The 23,850-nt window shown below is 41.6% G+C and overlaps 1 protein-coding gene across 1 annotated transcript in view; it reads right to left on the reverse strand.

Moving 5' to 3' along the window:
- cfap46 (cilia and flagella associated protein 46) overlaps positions 1-20,130 on the reverse strand; it is a 70,214-nt gene extending 50,084 nt beyond the window's left edge. The window contains 20 exon segments of the mRNA XM_075474659.1: positions 753-905; positions 2,339-2,528; positions 3,363-3,575; positions 4,563-4,675; positions 5,705-5,814; positions 7,011-7,135; positions 7,666-7,786; positions 9,200-9,317; positions 9,507-9,732; positions 12,700-12,890; positions 13,851-13,949; positions 14,295-14,394; positions 14,556-14,708; positions 15,571-15,665; positions 15,873-15,996; positions 17,072-17,236; positions 18,071-18,135; positions 18,368-18,499; positions 19,619-19,740; positions 19,831-20,130. Of these exon segments, the coding sequence (XP_075330774.1) occupies positions 753-905; positions 2,339-2,528; positions 3,363-3,575; positions 4,563-4,675; positions 5,705-5,814; positions 7,011-7,135; positions 7,666-7,786; positions 9,200-9,317; positions 9,507-9,732; positions 12,700-12,890; positions 13,851-13,949; positions 14,295-14,394; positions 14,556-14,708; positions 15,571-15,665; positions 15,873-15,996; positions 17,072-17,236; positions 18,071-18,135; positions 18,368-18,499; positions 19,619-19,740; positions 19,831-19,879 (2,664 nt within the window). The 5' untranslated portion in view covers positions 19,880-20,130.
- Positions 20,131-23,850: the final 3,720 nt, after the last annotated feature.

A 23,850-nucleotide genomic window follows, 5' to 3' on the forward strand; every position in this document is an offset into this window, starting at 1 on the left:
CCATACAAGCCAAAGCCAAAGCTTCCTTGACTTTCACTGGAACAGTTTCTGTCCTCGAGTTGAACAACAGCAACTGCAGACTCCAAATTGTAGAAGTAAGCCTAATTATCTTATCCCCACACTCATAAAGTAATGAAATACAGCTGAGTAATCACAAACAACTGGAAAGCCAATTGTCCGAAACATTACTGAGCCATGAAACGAGGGGCACTTTGTGTAGAAGGTGTTATAATTTCTACGTGGTGGAACTGAAAGGTATGAAAATTACTTTAAATCAAAGTCTTGAATGTACACTTTAATCGTGTGTGACTTGTTTGATTTAGAATTTTATACTGAGGAGCAGAGGGGTAACTCAAAGAAAAATGTGGCACTGCATGCCAGTAGGAGCTTCTATGTCTTTACAGCCAGCGTTAGTCTGCACTGAAAGTGCCTGCTCCTCTTCTTTCATGTAGACTGAGCCGGTTGCAGAGGATCTCACATACGACCGATGCACCAAATAGACATTTATGTTCTTATAAGAACAGCACGATATTTCTGTTTGAATAAAACCTTGTGTTCTTTACCGTGTAACCACTGTGAAATACTAACCAAGACGTTTTGCGTTTCTAATAAAGAAAAACGCGACTTAGTGAACCAGTATTCTTAAATTAATAGTAAAGAAGAACGTGAGATAAACCTGCAATGCAATTTATTATGACTGATTACATGGATGAGAAACCGGGGGGGTAACATATGACCCAAAAGAATAATACCTCATCTTTTAACGTGTCCATCTTTGAGCCAATCTGCTGTTGCAAAAGCCTCTTGATTTGCACCCACGTGGTTAACACTCGTTTCTTTACTGCGAGCGGGACAGGCTCCCCAGTGGTGTTGCAACTGGATATGCTGAGGGCGTAGTCACACAGCTGCCGAGACACAGTCGAGAACAATAAAGAGAGTTCCATCAGTGAGGTCTTCCAGCACAAACAGTCTGAGAAGCAAACATACTGAACACTAAATGACATAGACGTGGTCAGACATAAGCCTAAGAAACCATATACATAAAAATAACGTGTGACTCAACTTGTATATCACATAGAGCGCGATGTGACCCGTGACTTTCTCTGGCCAGAGGCCAGTTTCCAGCCACAGAGGATTCAGCACAGCTTTGTCTAAGTCACACTGTATCTGACCCTATGTTAGTTCTTACTTTTTCCGTCAAAAAGGAAGCGGACACCGATGAAATTGAGTTAATAATTCAATGATAAAGTCTCTTTCATCTTAAGTTAGAGCTGATATTCATGGTGGATCCTTGGAATAAAAAAGGAGAAAGGAAACAGGGTTTAATTGGCACAGAAGAAAGGAGGAGTCAGACTTCAGCAGCACGAGTCATGAAAGCTTCATGTGATCGTGTTTTCATGTATGGACGAGACGCAGGAAGCAGGATACAACATAATGTTTCCTAGGAGCGTTGTGATGCTTCGATTTCTGTCAAGATATCCTCCCGAATGAGCACCGATGCTTCCTGAAAGAGTTTGTCCTAAACACAGATCCACATACATGTGTTTAGACTGATAAGCCACAACATACATGCATTTGCTTACTTATTGTGCTTGTGTGCAGTTGGATAAAAAATCTCTCTGTCCTGCGTTAAACTGGGATTTGGAAAGTGAAATGTTGGCTTTGAAAGTCTAAAGTCAGGGTTTCGCATTCAGTGTTTGTTGTGTAATACGAGCACCAAAGATTAAAATGTCCTTATTCTGAACAGACCGCATTACGGGATCGTGCAAGCACTTCTACAACCGCTCCTTTCAACTCTTCAGAGGTTCCAAACAGTTCTTAAGCGCTCAGATCTGAGAGTTTAGATGCTGTTCTCAGAGCAGGAAGATCAGAAAGAAGAAGCTCAGAACACCACAGGGTCTGACAGGGAAGAGGCGGCCGGCCTGCTGTGTGCTCTCCCACAAAATCCATCCAAAAAACAACCCACATCTGCAAAGATTTCAAGTCAAACGTTAGTTTAATTATTCATGTGTCACGCATGTTGGCCCAGGTCGGGTTGTCCTGAATACATGTTACATCATGCATCATACATTGTGTTTCCAAACACAAAGGAGAGGATTCGACCTTCTTCTCTGAACTGTATCCACTGGTTTTGATTAAGAGAGGCTCTTATCCAGCTTTGGTCACCATTGTACAAAATAAACTGAGCAACTTTATTCAAAGATATTTCTAAATAATTGACAGATTTGAGCAACTTACAAAACAACATTACAAACTATTATTTGGAACTTTCTTATCATGTATATAGATATATATATTTTCGCACTATACAGACATTAACATAAACAAAGTGACGTACCTCTAATGCCTTGCGGGCATCCTGCAGGGCAGCAGGGTCTAACTGTACCCTGTGGGTGCTGGCTGCCTTCTCAGCTCTGTTTTTCCCCTTGTCTCCTGCTGAAGAAGGCTCAACGCTGTCACTTGCAAACAGAGGCTGGATCAACCCCCGGGCCACGGCGTCACACAGCAGCACACACAGGGCACGGTTCCTGAGGGCACGCAACACAAAGAAATGCTTCAAATTTACATTCTTAGGATAATAAACCAAAAAAAAAAATGGGAATGCCAAGGCTATAATCTGTGTTTTAGTTCTTCCATACTACAGATTTGAAAGGAGGTTAAGAAAAAAAAAAAAAGAAGTTTCTTTCGGCCAAATTGTCACACGTAATGATGCCGTGGCGTCTTGAACTTCACTCAGTTACAGTCGATGCCCGAGGATAATTTGATTTGTTTTCATGCGCATTCACTGCTTCTGAGGGCAAAAATAAGAGCAGAGCTTAAACTGTCCCATATTCTGAGGGAGCTGCACTGCCACAAAGAATAAGCTCACATGCATTTTCATGTCATGTCAAGTCAGCCCTGACTGTGCCTGAGATGCTTTCTCTGAGGTTAAATGCACATTGTGCTGCTGTTAACTGGAGAGTAATCATTTAAAATTCTATTTTCTTTTGTGTCGGAATTAATTGCAGCGGGGGGCAGATCAAATGACTGCTTGGCTGATGAAAGTCTTTCCAAACCCTCTGAATAATTTAAAATATGTGTAGTCATCAGTCTAAAAACAGCTGTGTTTCATGCTTCTCATATGCTGACAGCTTTTGAATAATAAACTCATGATGAGTGATCAAAGTTTGCATCAAAAGCAGGTACAAATTTAGTGGAATTCTTTGTTGGTGAAGGCGCTTAGTTGGCTTTTTTAGCGCTGGAAGAAGAAAAAAAACTTTTTGAAGACTCCAGGTCAAACAGCTGAGCTTCTTTGTTTAACGTGCCTTGTATGTTTCCTGTGAGAGAATGGAGTGGCGGAATCATTTAGAAACTCGTGTTACCCAGTGTCCTTTGTCCTTTGGAGCATTTCCACTAAACTCTGGAAGGTGGGACGCAGGAGTCGGTATTCCCCTGCCGACAGCAAGTGGTTATTATAGTTCCACAGGTAAATGGCTGCATTTGCTACCACCCACGGCTCCCCGATCTCTGCTCCGAGCTCTCCTGCCCGCAAGAAGTTGGAGGTGGCGTGGGCAGACAAAGCCTGGATCCAGTCTCTGGGTGAAAGAGTGGAGAGTTGGAGAGAGATAAACTAGTGTTTAAATGTGGGAGAGAAAGCGACTGTAGTGATAACTAAACACTCCCTCCACTACTACAGAACGAAACAATGTTAAAGGTACCTCTACCAAGTCTGAAAATGAATCAAACTACTGTTGATTATCTTTAAAGGCTTTTTTCACGTAAAAATATTGTAATTTCAGTTATTTACAGCCATTTTTTTTGCGTGAACGTGCTGCTTTTCCTTTCAATCATTTTGATCATTCGGAGAACTGAACCAGGCTTGTGATTTGGTCACTTTGAGCTGAATGTTATGATATAACTGTAGTTTGATAGTCCATTTGTCTGTAGTACTTTTGCTACTGTTTACTTAAAGTATTTAGTATACTTACTTTTGCTGAAGTTACACTTTCCTTGGATACTTTCATAACCACTGACTAACCAGAGGGGCTGTCTTTGAGTTTAAACTGAGCTTTTGAGAATTTCAATCAATTTACTCTTTGCTAAAAAAAAAGGAAAATTTTAAAGAGCTAATGTACTGTATATCATTATAATCTCTGTCATCTGATTGTTTGGAATAAGCCTAGCATAAACGAGGAGCAAACAGACACCCAACACTAATTCATGTCATACATTCATACATACCAAGTGGGTTACCTTTACGGTAATAAGGTAATATTCCTACAATTATAAATTATAAGCATTGGCATATATGTTCAAAGAGACAAAAGAATGTTGTGTGTGCAATAATGCTGGTTTAAAATTGTACTGTTCTCCTGTGTTTACATTGGCAGCCATTTTGGTTCTGCTGTGTTTTAACAAAGGGTACCGGCAGCAAAGCGACAGGTAGCCCTCCTCAGGAGAGGGTCATGGGAAAGAACAGCAGCTTCACTTCATGTAAAGATATACACTGACACACCGAATGAATAAAGGGATCCGAAAGAATTTACAATACACGCATGTGTGTGGGCATATTTTGTTTTCACCTGTAAGTAACCCAGTGGGGATCCTCTTCAGACACACCCACCCATCTCTCCGGTGGTGGGACAGCCGGGCTGTTGAGCTGAACCCCCTCTGCTAACAGCTTTTGGACAGTGGCCTGAGCGAGACACAATAGATTCTAATCTCAAAATCAAAGATGACTTGGGAGGTCTCATTCCTTTATGAAAACTTCATGATAAAAAGAGGAGAGTCCCCGCTGTGGGTAAGGCAGCTACTCCAGAAGCATTAAAGCTCGCTGTACAGCTCAAAGACAAAGGAAAAAATATGACTGATTAGCTTTTAACTGCAATGGCAGATAACTTAGGTAAGACTAGAGGAGCTGGTCTTCATCATCAGGTTGAGAGAAATGTAACCTCAAATTAATGATCTGTAGTCCAATTCACAAAAAGTATAACCATGTGTCACAGAACAAAGAGAGGTACATGAAAGGAGCAAGAGGAAAGGCTGCTGTGCGTGTCGGTTGTGGCAAGGTCATGCCGTTGCCGTGCGCAGTTGTCTTCGTTTTCTTCAAAGTGCTGTCAAGTTAGCATCTCTGTAGACCTAATAGAGACTTGAGGTAGCAGGCTTGATGGGATGTGGGATTACACAATAAGACAAGCTCATGAAACAAGCCCAACAATTTCTGACTCCGACCGATCTCCGACCGACCTCAGCAGCTCGTTAAAAGCCCCCCTTATGTTTCTGTACGTCAACTGCACAGTGCAGGGTTTGTTTGCTGATGTTATATTTATTTCAAAAGACCAACTGAAGTGGAAAAAAAACTTTGAGTATAAACCCAGTATACCAAACTTTGTAAATGATGTACGGATCATCATTAATAATGGCAAAGGGTCTCTTTCATTCTGAAAGAAATGTTTGAGTCAGACCTTATCATGTGCTTGATTATGTTATCATAAACATCACATTGACAGAAAATCCATGAAATAATCCTGCTGAAATGACAGAAGTTAGCTTGGACTGCCAAAGGGCTTGGTTTTTTGGTTGAAATTAAAAAAAGAAAGGCAGACATTAAACAGCACATCTCACTGCAGAAACTGTCAAAAATCAGTCAGTGTACGGATGATGCAGCTGCAGGGCAGAATAGTGTGTGGTGTGTTTTAGAAGACCTGAGCGTGTGAGAACACACCTCAGCGTTGATGAAGTGGATTTCAGCGAAAAGGTGCAGCATTTGCACACAAGTCTGGCTTCCGCTGCAGCCACTGACAGGCTGCTCACCACCTTCTTCCTCCAAGCATCCTAAAGAGAACAGACAAAATAATACTTTCATGATAAAAGCTATGATACGGTACACAATATTTCTACGGTTTTTATTTCAGTCTTTACCTCAGATGAACAACCCTACATGACAAATTACATATTTTACTTTATTTAGCAAAAACTAAATCAAAATGGAGAAGCAGTGTGCTCTACCAGCTTGTAGAACCACCAGTTGCAACAGTGACTCGATGCTATCCTTTACTGTAAGGTATTATCAGTGTCTCGCGTCATCGGAGGAGTTTTAGCCCACTCTACTGAACAAAGTTGCTTCAGTTCATTGAGGTTTGCAGGCATTCATTTCTACACAGCTGATATCTCACCGCAGCGTTTCAGTCAGGTGGAGGTCACACCGTGATTCTTTGCTTTTTCAGCCACTCTGTTGTAAATTTGCTTCTGTGTTTGGGATCACCGTCCTGTTGCATGAACCGATTTCAGCCAAGCTTTAGCCGCCTACAGTGGAGTTCATGGTCGTCTCAATGACCGCAAGGTGCCCACTTCTGTCGCTCGTCTGGCCGCAAAACAAGCCCAAATCATCAGCTCTCGTTCACCGTGCGCGACAGTTGGTATGAGGTGTTTGTGCTGATACGCTCTGTTTAGTTTTCTTCAGACGCGGTGCTGTGTGCTATGGCCACATATATCCACTTTGATCTAATCGGTTCCAGAAATCTGGTGGTTTGTTCAGACGCAACTTGCAAACACAACAAGGCGGCATCACCTTCTAGTCCTTCGCAGATTTTTGAGCAGCAACAATTGCTTCTGTAAGATCACTCCTGAGGTCTTTCCTCATTGGCATTGTGTTAATACACAGCTGAATGCTCCAGACCAGTAAACGGACAACATTTCTATAGAGATGATGATCAATTTGAAAAAGTGCATTGGATTAGCAGCACCTGGTTGCGTTATATCATGATCTTATTTCTTATTTCCTATGGAAGCATGAATAATGACAATGTGTAATATGTCATGTTGCGTTCACCTGAGGTTTTATTGACCTAATTCTAAGACCTGGTAATGACCAGATAATTAATCATCATTTCCTGATACTTAAAATCCTAGAATTGAACGGATGTACTTTTTTCTTTCCAATGGTGGTATTAATGGGTTTACCTCCTTTTAAGAATTGTCATATTAAGAACATTGCTGTTTCTTTATTGTCTCTCATCCCCTCCTCTTACTGTCAGCTTTGGAAATCTTCCATCTTCCGTCGTCGTAGAGCAAACAGAATCGACAGGCAGCTCGGCACACATCCCAGACTTCGCGTTTCCTGGCCGTCTTTGCTAGTGTTGCCCACAACTTTGCCCTGAAACAGTCAAGAAATAAAGAGGAGTTTCAGCTGATTCCTTTACAGAGGCGGAGGCCAGTGCCAAACCGCAGCTGCACACTGGAAATGACTGACGTGAACCGTTCATTTCCGGTGTTATGAATCATGAAAATTGTTCCCATCAGTCCTTAGACTTTCGCCCTCTTGACCGTCGAGCCTGCGATTTGTGATGTGCACACTGTAAAAGTAATCATAAGGGGAAACATGGGGGGGGGGACTCAATGACTGCACTTTGAATAAGAAGATGTAAAGTTTCGGGCCGCTTATTGCTGTAATCACACAACAACTTTAACTGCAGAGAAGACCAGTAGATCAAACATTCATTAGTATTTAATGTTCAGCAAAAGCACTGAGTGATAAATTAAACAAGCCATAAAAGTCTGATTATATAGGCAATTTTCAAGCTGGGTTCCAAGCGAGTGGGACGACAAATATAATCACTTTCCTGTCATTGATACCGATGCTTATAACTAGTCAGATATGATACATGGAAATGTACAAACACACACCTCTCTGTACTGTACTTTTCCCCGCCTTGTCTGGCCAGGTGTCCGCCCACCTTCTGCGCACACGTAGAGTGATGCTCGGCCTTAGCGGCGAGCTGAGCTGCTGGGTCAGATCCAAGACAGCCTACGGGAACCAGACAATGGTTGGAGGCGCTATATGCATAAGTCTCACTTTATTACTGGAAAAGCTTGAGTGTTGTCTATAAATAATGAATACAGATTCCAACTAAAGTCTAGTCAACTGCAGGCACAACTCTTTCTGCAGCTATGAGAACATACATATGCTCTGTAGGTGTATCAAATCCCTGTAAGCAAGAGGAAATGCAACGAAGAGGAAACAAGAGCATTCTTTCAAGCTGTGTGTGGGAAAATCCACACACTCTCATTGACAAACACATGAGGAGTAATACAAAACTGTGGCAACATTACATGCCACAAATAATTCATTAATTCCTCCAGTCTCAAAGGTTGCATCCTGTGCTGGCTTTGAAGCGCAGAGCACAATGATTAAGGAGGATGCTCGAGGTTTCATTGACAAAAAACAAGAGGTGCCTCTCAAGACCAGAGCTTTTAACCTGTGCCTGAGGAAGAAGCCCAGTGACAAGCTGTCAAAGGCCAGTTCTTCCCAGGGTCATTAGGACTGCTGAATGTTCATTTGATGCTGTGGACCAAGGAGCCTCGGATGAGTAAAAGACTTCTCCCAAAGCTCAGACCCTTCTGTTTCATGCTGAAACACCAAGCTGAAAGGGCTTCGTCGTGACTAACACTGAACAGCACTCTAAGATCAGTCTAAACTTACAAAAAAAAACAGTCAAATAAGTTTGATACTGTCACCAGATGCGGACTCTGAAGCTACAGGAAGCTCACTGCTCGCCAGCATTGATCTGTGGCAGCGCACTCATTGTGAGCGTAATGAGTGCCGTCTTTACCGGCACTGTAACTGGCTGATGCCGCTGCCCTCCAGGCGCATTCTACACGTAAACAAGGGCTCAGTCAGCACAGATCAGAAGGACTTATTTGACATCAACTCTCCAAGCACTAAAACACGATGCATATTTCACAGTTCGAAATTGGGCGTAAAGCTTGATTGCTTAAATAATTTATAATATCTAAAGATATGTAGAACATCTAATGTTAATAATGGATAAAAACTCATTAGATTAACTTCAAGAAAAAACACAAAAACACTGTGCGAAACACAGTGTAGGAAAACTGAAGGTGGAGTGTGGGCTAAAGCAGGAACAGACACAAGCGGTGGGTGGAAGAGAAGGTGTACACAGTAAATGCCCCATCAAGTTGACCCAACTTTAAATTTATCAGTATACAGAAAAGAGATTATTGCAAGGAGAGCATGGACTGGCCCTCAGTCAGCCCTCCCGTCCTAACTGAGGCTTTAAAGAGAAAACTGGAATAAATATTTCATCTTGATCTGTGTCTTAAGCTATTTCTACCAGAGAAGAACTTCATGGAAATCCTACGGTATGAACATGTTGAAGTATTTAAGTGGAAAGTGAAAGCCAGGAAGAAATATCTGTACTTCCAGAAGTGTCGTCCGCGTCCAGCACCATCTGAAAATCGTCAGGGGCCAAAAGGCGACCCACAGAGACCAGAATGGGACGATCGTCTGTATTATCTCGAGGCGGCATGTCCCTGGTCTGAGAGAGACATGAAAGGGTTGGATGTCAGAATCAATTTGCAGTCAGCCCCTTTTCTTACAGCCCTCTGGGTAGCTGCACTTGAGCACAGCGGAAGGAAATCTAAAATTTACTTATTAGAGCTGCCATTAACACGCGAAAATGTTTTTTTTGCCCTCTCTAACGTCTGAAACAGATGGGGAAGAAAACCTGCTGCATGAGCATAGCGGCCTTATCCTCGGCCCGGGTAGGTGTGGAGCAGACGCTCCGCCTGAGCTGCAGGAGATGAGAAGCTGATGACAGGTGCTCTCGTTGTGTCCCGTTATCCAGCAGCATGGCTTTCTGAAGGTGAGTCAAAGACGCCTCAAGACACCCCTCCTCCTCTTCAATTATTGCCAGCTCTGAGTGGACGTGACATCGCACCTCCAGCAACATACTGTAAGACACACACACACACTTCCAGTATGAGTTCATATCTTGTGAAAAGATGGAAAAATCTATTAGTTGGCTTGTGAAAAACTGATGTCTCCTTATGTCATCTGAAAAGTACCTGATGATTAGTTTTAAATTATGGAAACAACTGACTGCAGAAGGAGACACATGATGTTCACCATAATTCACTCTGATAATGCTCTCCTAGATTAAAACGTTACTCTTCTAAGTCTGAAAGGAGACTGTCAAACACTAAGTAAAATTCGGCGATTTAAAAAGATTGATGCCGAAATGAAGAAACTCAACTCCAATTCCAAAGATGTTGGGACGTTGTGTAAAATATGGGTAAGAAACAGAATGCAATGATTTGCAAATCTCCAAAATGAAACCAATCTTTCATTGACTATAGAATGTAGAAAAGAAACCAAATGCTGAAAAAGAGACATTGTACAACTTCTTAAAAGATACTAGCTCATCTTAAAATTGGACAGCAGCAACATGACTGAAAGAAGTTGGGACCGGAGGGAACAAACTGCTGGAAAAGTAAGAGGCAAAAAGCAGCTGGACGCATTTCATGCCACTAAATAGGTCAACTGGCTACAGGTCAGTGAAAGCAACCTTTGGTAGTTACTCGAAAGTCCATTTTGACGGAGGTTCAGCAGTCTGCAAAAAAGCCAATTGACAAATTGTGGAGCGATTTCAAAAGAATGTTTCTCAGCATAAAATTGCAAAAGACTTTGAATATTCCATCATGCCAGGGGAACACCTGCAAAAATAAGTACTGGATTGCATAATAAAAAAAAGGTTTTAAAAATTAAAGAAATAAATAAATACTGGATGCTCGGCATTAAAAATCCCTGCATGGGCTCCGGAACGCCTCCAGAAATCATTGTCTGTGAACACAGTTCACCGTGCTGCGGTTTTCACCACAACTGCAGGTTAAAGCTCCGTCGTGCCAAAGAAGAAGAAGCCATAGGCCAACACGATTCAGAAACGCCGCCGTCTCCTCTGGGACCCAGCAGAGTTTAAACGGACTGGGAACTAATTGGAAAACTATTTTCTGGTCAGACAAACAAAAATTTGAAACGGACATCATAGGCGCCACATAATAAATGGAAAACAGAAGGGGAACCATCCAGCTTCTTATTAGCACTTAGTTTTTCTGTTGAACTTTTTTCATTTCATTTCATGAACCTTCCAGTAAAGCGAGGGTTAAAATGAGACTCTGAGGCTCATGTAGGCAAATCAGCGTAGAGCTGCTGTTCACTTTGTATGACTGTGCCTCAAGTCAAAGGCAAAGAGTTGCCGTCTCACTGTGGCTCGACTGAGGCTTTCTAAGGCACTCAAAAGCATTTTAGGGAAACTGGATCAGTTTTCTCCAACTCATGATCATCAACAGAAGTGACCACACAAAGCTTCATTTATAGACACAAGAACTAGGGCTGGGCGAGTGAACTCGTTATTATTGCGTTAACTCATTAATTATTTAACACCGATAAATATTAACGCAGTTTTTTGCAGCAAGGACTATAGCCTTGTGTACATGGGGCGCCTGCTCAACCGACTACGCCACAAACCACCCCTGTTTTATTATTTGTTTTATTATTGTAAAAGTCTGTTGCTCACAGGCTTTTATTTTGTGAAAGTCTGCTGCTGTCTGCTGTGGAACCGGAAAAGAAAGTAATCGGCGGATCCACCAAACATGGAGAAGGGTACGGAACTTTTACTCGGACGTTTTCATTTTAAAGTTCTTCCAGACGGCGGAGTCGACAGAACCAAAGTCATCTGTAAACACTGCCAAGTTGAATTGTCTTCTCAGCGTAGTAGTTCCAGTCTAAAATATCACTTAAAGGCAAAACACACAACTGATAGCAGCAAGTCATTCAAGGAAACAGACAGTGGAGCGAGGCTTCTACAGAAAAACTACAGAAAGATGCTGATGTTAAAAGTGTGTTTGCACAACAAATGTTATGGCATTCATGTCGTTCATATGTCATTCATATGGCAGCACATTTAAAATAAAACTAAAGGCTATATACTACTTTATAATTAATTTTTGGATTTTACGTACAAATGCGATTAATCGTGATTAATCAGGGAAATCATGTGATTAATTAGATAAAAATTTTTAATTGTTGCCCAAGAACAGAAACTTAATCCCAGATACAAAATCTCCTGAGCAGAGATCACGCGAGTTAAGGTCCTCTCCAAAGAAGGACATTGTAAAGTTAGTGGTCTAAGAGGACGAGTAATGTCACTGAACAACGTTTCAAGTGTGAAACAAGGCCAGATGCTCCAGGTGGGCTACGGCATACCCAAAGGTTGCGGAGACTGATGGGAAAAGCTACTATTTGCTCATGAATCCTGTTGTGTTTGGTCTGAAAGAGACCGACATGCAGGAAACGCGGCAGGTGAAGCCAACAAAAGTGGGATTTAATGAATAAGTGGCTTAGAAAATCCAGGCAAAAAGAAGAAGAAGAAGAAACAACACAAGGAACACAGGCAAGCAAGGCAGGGATGAACACAGGCAAAGCTGACAACTGACTAAGCTATAAATACAAAGAGGTACAGAAAACAGGCTGATCTAATGAGGGCAGGGCGAGAAATCACAATGGAGGAAAAAAGACAGACTGCCAGTAAAACAAGGCAGGAAAGTGTTCTTTCAACGTGAAAATGAAACGCAATGAGTAAACAAATTTCAAAAGCCACGGCGAGATTCGAGCTGGAGATATCCTGTGGTGACAGAAGGGTGTGTGTGTGTGAAGAGACAAATAGTGAGACAAAATAAATGCATCACATCAAAAGCAAAAGAAGGTGGTGGAAAGAAGAAAAAAAAAGTCTAAAAAGTTTACAATTTCTCTAATCTAGGCCACAGTACACAGCCAAATACATATTCAGAGAAAAAGCACATGCAACAGAGCAAAAGAAAGAAAAAACATACATGACAAAGGATTTAAGGAAGAAGAAAAACCTTTGAATGTCCTCCAAAACTTGGGCCAGCTTGAGCAGAGGTGTTTTGATGCGTTTCCTCAGGTTGTGCTGAAGGAGGGGCAGACAGAGGCTCCACTGGGTAACACACACTGCCTGCACAGCCTGCGGGGGCCCCTCCCTCACTGCAGCCTGCAGCCATTGATCCAGCTTGTCTATGTCTTTCAGGCGGGCCTGTGGGGTAACAGCTGCAGACTGAGAATCTCTCCGGCAGCAACAACAGCGCAGCACCTTTATCGCTTGGCAGGTACACTTGGATTAAAATTAGGCTTGATATGTCACTTAAACCCGTTTCTTAATTCTGGCACTTTTACACAGTATGGTATGAAATATGATTACACGAAGACACGATCCTCCTCCCCCTCTGATTTGTTTACTTGTTGGAGGCGGGAAAAAAGGAAAACGCACAAGACTGATTTATCTGATAATTACAACTGATGTCGTCCCTCTGAGACGTCGAAGTGAAGTAGGATTTTACAATTTCTTATCAACAAACAAAGATTGCAGAAAACAGAGTATAGTTAACTGAGTCACAAGCCACATTTACCCATCTTGACGGGGCGTGTCAGTGGCTTGAAACGGGGTGACGGGCTGCTAAAGACATAACAAGTTCAGCGGCTCACCAGCTCATTTCTTTTTGCGCAGCGCCGTGTCGAAAATGCTACAAAAATTGGGCAGGGTGTACTTTTTGTCTGAGAAAACTGAAGCTTTGTCCATAACAAGCCTGAAAAAAATTAAAGAGCTAATACAAGGACACCAAAGTAAGCGACTCCTGGAGTGGTGTCCAAATGAAGAAATTGCAGCTCTGATTAGCAGAGAGACTGCCAGACTCACACAGCTGGGGAAGTTCAAATAATTCAACTGAAAATGTGTGCCCGAAGCTAATAAAACCACATCAGCCCCACAATGTGAACACGACAAAGGGGCCACTTGAGATAAAGCTGCTGCCCCTCAGTCAAAGTGTTGCCTGTTCATCCCCCAGCTTCCTCCAGTCTATATGTCAAAGTGTCCTCAGGCAGGATGCTGAACCCGTCCCTGCCCCCAAAGGTGTTCCCAGCTGTAAGTCACTTTGGATAAAAGCCTCTGTTAAATTAAAGTAATTTAATGTAATACATGCTGCGCAAGATCAAGCACCTCCACACTGGCTTTGGAGTAGTCGGCCATCTTGGCCTCGTTCTTCAGGAGGTTGATTTCACAGTTGACACATTCCGTTAAGATGCGTTGGCCAACATTCTAAAAAGATACAAGTGCAGTAACAGCAAAAGTCAGTGCTCACTGTAACACAAAGCATCGGATGACAAATCTGCTATTTACCATGAATATTCTTTTCGATTATCAAAGGAACTTGCATGCTGAACGTTGCTATTTATATACAAAAGACTCAGAGAACAAAGATCCTTCCTAATTAAATGTTGAAAACAAAAGTGCAGCGATCCCTTTAGCTCGTGATCAAAAGAATTCATGTAATCTTTTTTAAGTGCCCTCTTAATAGAAGATGTCACATATGCGTGTAATATGTACGCTTACAGCTGCTGCTTCTCCTGCTTTTTACGTTTTTGGAGAATAGTGGACACTCACCGCTTCTCCTGCCGACTTCAGCTCTTTCACACAGTCGGCAGCTACTTTCTGATGCTTCACTTGCAAGGCCAGCAGAGCCAGTTCCAGGAGGAAGGCAACTCTGCAAATCCCAGATAAAACATAATTTATACAATTCACATTACTTCAGGCAAAGTAATCCGAGCCGTGCACGGCTCCCGGGGGACGTGGGTTTACGGCAGTGTGAGGTTTAGGAAGAGAAGTAACAAAGGAGATTTGATCGGGACACTCTGGGTCACAAACCTGTCAGATGGCTGGATGAAGGTTGGACTCTGCGGAGGAGGAGAGTTCACAGGCATAGCAGGTGCTTTGGTACAATCCACCAGGAGAGAGAAAATCTCCTCAAGCTTCGCAGAATCCTCTTTGGTCGGCTTGTTTTTATTAATTTCTATCCACCTGACACAAACATCAGAAAAGTCTGTGTGTTGGCATTAATACACCCGAGTTTGAGCATGCATCTGTATTTTCCTTCACCTAATATATTCACACCAAACAGGCTATAAACCTAAGGCACAATGAAAAAACAAAACAAACAAACTATATGGTGATGAAGATGGCTGGGTCAGACTGAGTCCCACTGTCGACATTTATCGCTGGGATGAAGAACCGTAAGCAGCTCTGACATGTTGAGTACATGCCTGCAGAGAGGAGGTGGGGGCTGGATTTGCATCACAGCGCAGCACACTAGAGGACCCGCTACTATGCTGTCAATGTATGCAGTCAGCGAGTTAAACCTTCCCACCATGTGACGCCAAAGGCTGAGCTATGAGCTAGTGGATTGCTGACCTGTTTCATATGAACACGGCTTTCTAATACGATGAAGGAATAAAAGATTTGGAATCAAAATAACAGCAATATCATGCTGTGACTCCTGTTGCTTAAGAAAACATAAACACGACAAACATAAAATATACAGATTAAAACATCTGAGCCAGTTGTGACCTCAGTGAGACGGTTATTTATGCTATCATTGGTACAGTTTGTGGCTCAACTTGCTTCTGAGCTGAGATTCTAAAAACAGACAACATGCAAACAATAAGGGGGAAAAAACACTTTCAAACAGCCTTGCTTTATAAACTATTAAAAGCGTTTGAGGACAGCTACAGTACTTGTTTATCTTAGCTGCAGCCTGATGGAAAGGGCTTTCATGATGACAAAAAAACAACAACACAAGGCTGTGTGTAGAGCAAATTCTCCAACAGTTTCAAAGCAGGAGAAATAAACCTTTATGTAAGTATGCCACAGAATCTCTCCTTACTTTTTAAATCCCTGCATTTTGTAAATGACCGCTAACGTGGAACACTGCTTGCTTATTTCGAGAAGGACTCCCTCCTCTGACAGCTCGTGTCGTACCTGAAAGGACAGAAGTCACCAGGTACACATCTCACGAAAACAAAAGGTACACTGTATATGAGACCTGATTAATGGCACGAAAAGTAGCCTACATCTACATGTTAATAAAAAAGCTATGTTATCAGATAGAAACTGGACATTTAGAGATACGTGAATGTTACTGGAGACGACGTCGACATAAATCCATGGATTCAGCATGCCGTTTACCAATAATGCGTAGAGTTTTGGATACAGATGTGGAGAATGGGACTCGATGAATTGCTCTGTAACGTTGGCAAAAGTTGCAGCTTCCTCAACTTGCCTAGAGTCCACGAGACACGCGAGCAGGTGTCTGAACAGAAACAGAGCGAACGTATAGACATCAGTCGGTGAAAATGATACATCAAGCTTTCAAAACTGCTGCTTCACCCTTTGAGCCTGATGAATCCTGGCATTGTCATCTTGGAATATGCCCGTGTCACCAGAGAAGAAAAAGAATTCTTTGATGGATGAACCTGGTCATTAGATATTTTCAGGTCGTCAGGAATATAATGTTATCGAACCTAGACCTAGACCTAGACATGCTCTGACGCTGAGTGCAGTCCATCTGCTCCCTCGCAAATGGATAAGTGCTTTCCTTAAGGCGACACAGCTTTTAGCCCCAGTCCCTTAATTTGTCTCTGAACTTGTCAAACTGCCGCTACCTTCAACATTAAAACACTGCTGTGAGTTCTACTATTGATTTCCTTTCAATGTATTCCAGCAAGGGACCTCAGATGTTTGCCTGATGAAGAACAACAATTTGATCCTTCTGAAACTTCTCAGCCTTCCTTTTTTACAACCATTGGGTGTATTTTCCGACATGGCTTTTTTTTTAAAGGAATGAGAAGCTTCTTACAGCATCAGTTAGTGCTAATTAGCTTGCTGACAGCTGAAACATGTTATTCACTGCAGTACTTTTCCAGTGGGAAGCTCTTATTGCTTAGTTAAATTAAGATGGTGGTTTATGTCTTCATTTTCATTGGCGAAGCACTGTCTTTAACTTTAATATCTTAACAAAAGGAGTCTGAATTGGGGCATCTAACATTTTAATTTTTATTTTAAGCACTGGTGCCAATGTACAGAAATCTAAATATGCTAAATGTTTATATTTTAAAGACTATGATGTCTGTTTATCACTTGACTTGTCAGGTGACCTTTTTGGATTTGTAGTATTGTGAATATTTCTATGTCGGATGATGAGTTTTTGCACTCGAGTCATCACAGAGAAGGGGTAATTTAATAAATATTCCTAATGTGCACTTCTTTTTTCCCCACAGTAATATACAATAAGCCTCGTTGTGTTCCTCCCATTACGTGCACTGTGTTGCTGAGGCAGGTCAGGTCGGTTGAGTTTTTAAAGAAAACCCTGTTCCAGTGTCACTTGCATCATGAGCTCAGCCCTCCAGCCGTAGTCTTGGTCTGCCACCTCGGCCAGACTTTGCACCACCTGCTTCAAAGAGGGGACCAAGTGGCGGCAGCGCCCCGGCTGCAGGAGAGGACGCACCGCCTGGAAGTACAGCACTGAGGCGTTGAAGACCATGAAGTGGTATCTGCAAGGCGCAAACCCCGTGGGGAACAAAATAAACACAGACCACTGAATTATTCATCTGATACACAAGCCAGCCATTTCATCTCTTAGTACAGCTCAATTCAGACCAAGTGTCAGCTCTGTGTGTAGAAGTCCTGTGAATTGCAAATGTGAGCGTATTAACGATAGCCCAATGAGCAACAGAGGGACGGCCCCAACAGGCTTTTCTATGTGAAATAAGAGACATTTATGAATTCAAAGTGCTTTTCCGGAGAAAAATGTGTGAACTGAGTGTTTGAGTGCTTCTAATTTATTCACCAGAGAGTGTGCTGTGCATTAGCTGGAGCTGGATGTATTAGATATGTATTCCCTTTGGTGTTAATTGGGGATGCTCATTTAGCCCATTTATTGACAGGTTATGAGTTCATTAGCTAAGAGATTCAGAGGCGATTGCGTGCAAAGGGGTAAGCCAGCTTCTAGAAACACATCTTTCATTGCAAATAACAAGGGACCTTATCTTGAGCGAGTTCTTTTTTATTACATCCATATATTCCACTCTTTTCACCCTGCTCACAGATACCTCCAGTAACTTATTAAAGCAGAGAGGAATACATTAAAAATCCTCTTACACTGCACCAAGACAAATTAAGCCTTCATTTCTTCAGTTTGCACGTGCAGCAGACTTAACAAAACAATTGTTAGCTAAAATAACATTCCTTGTTAAGAATATGTCCCTCTTATTAAATGCTTTACAGGGGCAACTCAGTGCCATACGATAAAAGAGACGATCGTGAATTGGTCAACATTCCCGACACTGTGACGACAAAACGGAGCACATATCTGAAAGGTTGCATACCTTGGTTCTTTCACTGAAACTTCAATCGCTTTCAGAAAATATGTCACCGCCTCTTTGAAGTCTTCCTAAAACAGACACGGATCGGTTTAAAAGATTATCAATATAGACATTAAATGACACAAAAATGGTAAAGACAGAGACGGAATCAGAACGTTTAAAACCCCAAGAGCTTTTTTTTCTTTTTTTTTTTAAACCTGCTGAAGGACATCTGGTCCATTTTTCTGCGTATGTGCCTCACTTTCACGGTAAAAAACAAACAAACAAGACACCCTTCAGGAGATGTGTCCAATTCCTCACCACACTCCCAGTGGCCGGCGGACACTTCAGCTTGGCCTGGCAGAGGAGGGCCCGACACAGGAATTGCTTAGCCGGCGGATCCCCCTCAAAGTACATCTTTAGACACGCTGTGCTTATCTCCACATGCCCCTGCTGAAAACAGAGAGAGCGGCACAAAGGCCAGACACAGTACTTATTTCTACTTCACGTGCATTTATACTGCATGACTGCCGTTTTACTAAGATTGATGCACTGTTAAAACCGTCCACGAATGCTTCTGCAAGGCGAAGCTGAAAGGCACACTCAAACCTGTTTTCTGTTAGTTATCAAATGAATTCACACAGTTTCATTTTCTTTCATGGACTTGCAGTGCAGTCAAATGGGATCATTTGATATAAGAGATTTGAATTTATCTATGAATAATGAATGAGTAATGTGAAAATATCTTCACGGAAATGGAATGTTTGTCATTGGGGGATTGGTTTGTTTCGTTACAGGAATGATATCTAAACCCAGAGAAAGACTATTCAAGCAGATATCTGAAAAAACTACAAGCAACTCAGCACTGGAGCAAATTGCCAAACAATTAAGGTTCTGCTTTTTAACCCACTTATTCCTTTCTAAATTCACATGCCATTAATTATACAGGGACTTCAACAGAAGAAGATGCTTACATATCACAAAAGCAGGCAATAACTTATATAATTGAGCCTCGCTTCTCTCACAGTCACATTTCCATCTGTCTTTCAATCTTGGGTTGCTTGCAGCATACCGTCTCACGCAACATCTCAACAGACATATAAAAGTCAACATGAAAAAATACTCCTAACGGCTCCTGGAGAGCAAAGTTGCATTCGACTTTGGAGCATGTGTTTTCTCACTTTACACTTTTCATACAGAAGAGCATCAAAAGTCTCCCGCTGACTGTCTGAAGGTGGAAGCTGACTGCAGCCCAATGAGCACAGCTGCATTGGCTGCCCTAGCTGTGTATCAACACACACACACGCTCAGTACTTTTAGCAAATGTAATTAATTAGTTACAATGCAGATCCTGAAAAAATTTCATCCAACTGAAAGCACACAGTTGGTCATAGAGAATTCTCAGTGGGACTAATTAATTCTTTAACACAGAGTGCATCCATAACTGTAACTGTAAATAACATTTGCAAATAACAGTTTATGGAGTGCAGCTTTTCATAAAAGCTGCATGTTGGCAAACACCACAGTTTAAGAGGTAAACTGGAAGGCGCCACAGTCAGCGGCCTCCCTCACCTGCAGAGCTTCTTCTGCACAAGCGACGTACAACTCCAAGGAAATGCGTGGTGTTCGTCCGCTTGCCCCAGATGCTTCCGCAGCTTTAATTAAACTGTAGGCAGACTGCAGGGCATCAGAGTCTGCAAAGGAAAAACAACAACAACAAAAAAACAAACACCGTAAGCATACGTGTACAACTTTCCGCGCTTATACGTGTCAACGTGACAAACCTTTGTTCTCCTTTGCCTTTGCCAAATACTGATAAATTTCCAGCTCCATTTGTGGTGAAAGCCGACGCGCTAATTTAAGCTAGCGTCAGCTCAGTGGGAAACTCAAGCTTTTAAAGCTAACGTTGGCGCTACCCCTAATAAAACTGTTCAGTTGTTAACGGTTAGTCGACCAAAAAAAATACGAAACTTTTAGAAACAGTTAGGACCCGTCGTTAATTCAAATACTTTTCTTAACTACCACTTTATTTTCCTTAATAAACCACAAACTCAGTGTCTGCGATTTAATAACTAAACTGTCATCTAACCATTCGTTGTTAGTCCAAGCGTTACTAAGCAACCGGACTCCGGAGACGAAGCTGGAACTACGGAGGCGGGATGGGACAAAATGTTTCAAACACCATTTCGGTATTGTGTTAGGCATGCTTACTAAGTTTAATTATAAACGAGTGTAATTTCGTTTATTATTAACGTTGCTTAAAATCATTAACGATCACTGGTTGTGAGTTATTTTGGCTCACATCTACCCCTGTCCACCGCACCCATTTACGGCCAGAATGCTTTTAACTCAGACAGTCAATGCTACCACTCCGTGTCATCCACTCTTCCCCCTCGCCATACACAGATGATATTGATCACGGTGAAAAGTAACACTGTAATTTCTTTTTGTGCCACTTAGTATTTCCACCACTCTATACTTCAGCTGAAAACAACAAACCTTTTTTAGAAAAATGGCAAACTGGTTTGTGGAACAGAATTTTTGTTTTTCTTTTCTCCCTCATTGTCACATGTTATCTATCAAGTGTTTGTGTATGTGAAAATGTACTTTTTAAACTAGCTCCACCCTCGCTCCACTCCAGCTGTGTATAGCTCCAGAGGTGTGGGCTACAACACTAACATAATGCATCAATGTTGATAATCTAATATTGTCATACTGAATGATAAAATATCAGGACTTTAATAACGTATCCACAATATGCCGCTAATATTCATCCTTAGGACATATTGCTTTCTTTTACTTTTACTTGATGGCAAAGTGCGGTCTGTAATTGTGAAATACGTGCTCATTTTGCTGATCATGGTCAACATGCCACTACTGATAAAGATAGAGAAGTAGTACCTTTCAAGTAACTGAGACAGACATTAATTGAGACGGCTGGTAAAAGTCATCTAAATAGCACTTTATCAGGTCATTGTATACACACACACGGATTGAAAAAAAACCCATTTTCTGTGTGTGGGCTCATTGCTTTTTAACTTCGGAGAGTATCATTAGAAATCAGGCCGCTCACTTTGCAGATATAATTTGCCAGGTCCAGCCACATACTGCAGCTGATGTGACACGGGACAAGCCAGGCGCACTGCTGCTGCTCCCCCTATAATGGGACTTAGGTTTCCCAGTTTAAGGTCTAATTGACAGAATCTCAAATTACCTGACAGCATTTGAAAGAAGCATAGATTGCTCCTCATGTGGCTCTCATGCACATTTGTTTGGCAGTTCATTGTAAGATCAGTCTAAAAATACACACAAAGAGAATGCTCAACCTTTGGAATTGCTTCAAGTTTGAAATATTTAATTATTTTCTCGCAAATATTTCTCATCTATCATCTGACCCATTTGTTGTTTGATTTGTTTCTGTTCTTTTCCGTTGAAAATTTCATGAACATTATGCCATGCGGCACCATGATCATTATATAATGATTTATCTTGATTAATGAAACATGGCTCTACTGTCTTTTGAGAAAGAAGTGCTTCTTCTTTCATTTCTGTGGTTCTCTTAGAACTCTTGCATCATGTAAGACCTACCTCAGATGAATAAGAACACAGTGCATATAATAACGTGTGATTATTTATGTAACAAAAACAAAATGGAGTATGTACAAAATCTAAGCACAATGCCACCATAGGAATTAAGAGGGTGAGCAACATCCAAGTGCTGGTAATCAACAGCAAGCATGAGCACATCTGTAAAAGCAGAAGGTTTGTCAGTTTGCTGGTCTGGAGCATTCATGTGTGAGTTAAAACAACGTCAAGGAGGAAAGACATCAGCAATGATCTCAGAGAATCAATTATTACCCATTATTACCCCTCCCCATCAATCTGGAATGGGTCATAAAGTCAATTTCACACAAACTGAAGTCCATCATTCCACACTGAGAAAGAGTATTCACATCTCGAAAAATCTAAATGTAGTTGCCAATCTTCCCGGAAGCAGTTGATACGGCAAGTTCACGGTGGGACACGAAGAGAAATTGCTACTCTACTAATCGCCCGCTCTACAGAGATCAGTTGGCATATTGAACGTTAAAGTTCATGATAGTTCAATTACAGAAAAGACTGAACAAGTATGGCTTTTTTGGAAGTGTTGCCAGAACATAGCAGTGTGACTTGGGTTTACAAAGTTGCATCTGAACAAACTACGAAAAGTCGGAAACACATTCCCTTGCATAAGCGAGACCAAAATGGAGAGGTTTGGTATGTTTGTTATGCTGTGCTTGATTTCTTTGGTGGAAACCCATTCAATTCAAGTCAATCCTGAACTCCTCTTTAAACTAAAATATTCTGGAGTCAAATCCGAGGCCATCTGTTTGAGAGCTAAAGCTTGGCTGACTGGAAAAACTTGCTGTTAGTATGTATATCAAATCTCGGCACAAGATGGGATGATTGGCTTCATAGAGGCATTTACCTGGCAAACTGGTCCACACAGATGGTGCTATATGATGATGAATAGCATCATGAAATCATAAATGTGTTTGTGTCATCCACTGTGCTACATTACACCACCTATCCTACCATACAGGTAGCTTACAGATTTTCTGAGGTGTAATTTATACGTATCAATATATCATATTGGTTTAATCTCATAACATTCAACGAATATCTCTCAGTATTCAAAAAGAAACCCAGAAGAACTATTAAAAAAACAACAGTAATATAATGAATGAGGTAGGATTTGGGCTCTCCAACCAGGGCATTTTCACTGTGTACAATTCTTACTTTAATATCCTTTCACTGGAGCAGCTCCGGGAATGGCTCATACTCACAAAAAGGATAACGAGCCTGGACTCTTTTCAGAATTCTAATTTAAGAAATTGTTGAGTGAGTTGAAGTTCAAGTCAATGAATAAATTTTGGGCTCAGCTGCGAATGTTAGTTCTGTTCAGCTTCTGTTTGCACATCATTATAAATCCCCTTTTCCCCCGCTAATGTGGCATGTTTGTGTCTCACGTAAATTGAGAAAGGAAATTGAAATGCCACAAAGAGATGATCTATGAGCTGTGTCTGTGAGTTATCTTTGGACCAGTGCGCATATTCTAGTCACATTTAATGAGGACATAATCCCAACAGTGTCAGCGGGTCTGATGGGAGAAAAAAGATAAACAAATGCAGCACCAGTTGGGAACCAGTTGCAGCATTTTCTAAAGATTAGACACAAAAACCCAAACAGATGTAGTTTCTATCTTTTACACCAGGAGGGCCTTTGCATTCAAGCATTAGATGAACAAGATGAGCCAGAAGTGATTTGTTAGCTGTTTTAATGTGTTTTCATTTCAAGCACTTGGAGATTTATGATGAGTTTTATAAAAAGAGAGAATTAAGCAGAGCATGTTTATCCTGCTAATCCTCAACCATCCCATTTACAGCAGCTGCTTAGTACAGTATTCTGCCCAGTGTTTGGAAAGGCCATATTTGACCTGGCAAACGTTTGAAAGAGCTGTCACATATTCCACTGCTGTTAATTAAATCTCCACTCTCTGTGAATGGGTGTGCTTTTTACATTTACATGTCAGATCTTCTATTAGTTTGCATAAAGGTAGGCTTCCACACATGCCCATCACACCTCTCATTCATAATGAATCAAAGGCACTGTGTGCGGTAAACTCATGTGCATTATCACCCCCCCCCCCCGGTGGGATAACTGTGAGCATCCCTGAAAAATCCTCACAACCCCCGCATATGCTTAAGATGTTAAGTCAGCCGGATCCAATGAAATATTGATCATCCCTCAAATTGTCATCAATA

Source organism: Odontesthes bonariensis, chromosome 2 (genome assembly GCF_027942865.1).
Source record: "Odontesthes bonariensis isolate fOdoBon6 chromosome 2, fOdoBon6.hap1, whole genome shotgun sequence".
Lineage (NCBI taxonomy): Eukaryota > Metazoa > Chordata > Actinopteri > Atheriniformes > Atherinopsidae > Odontesthes > Odontesthes bonariensis.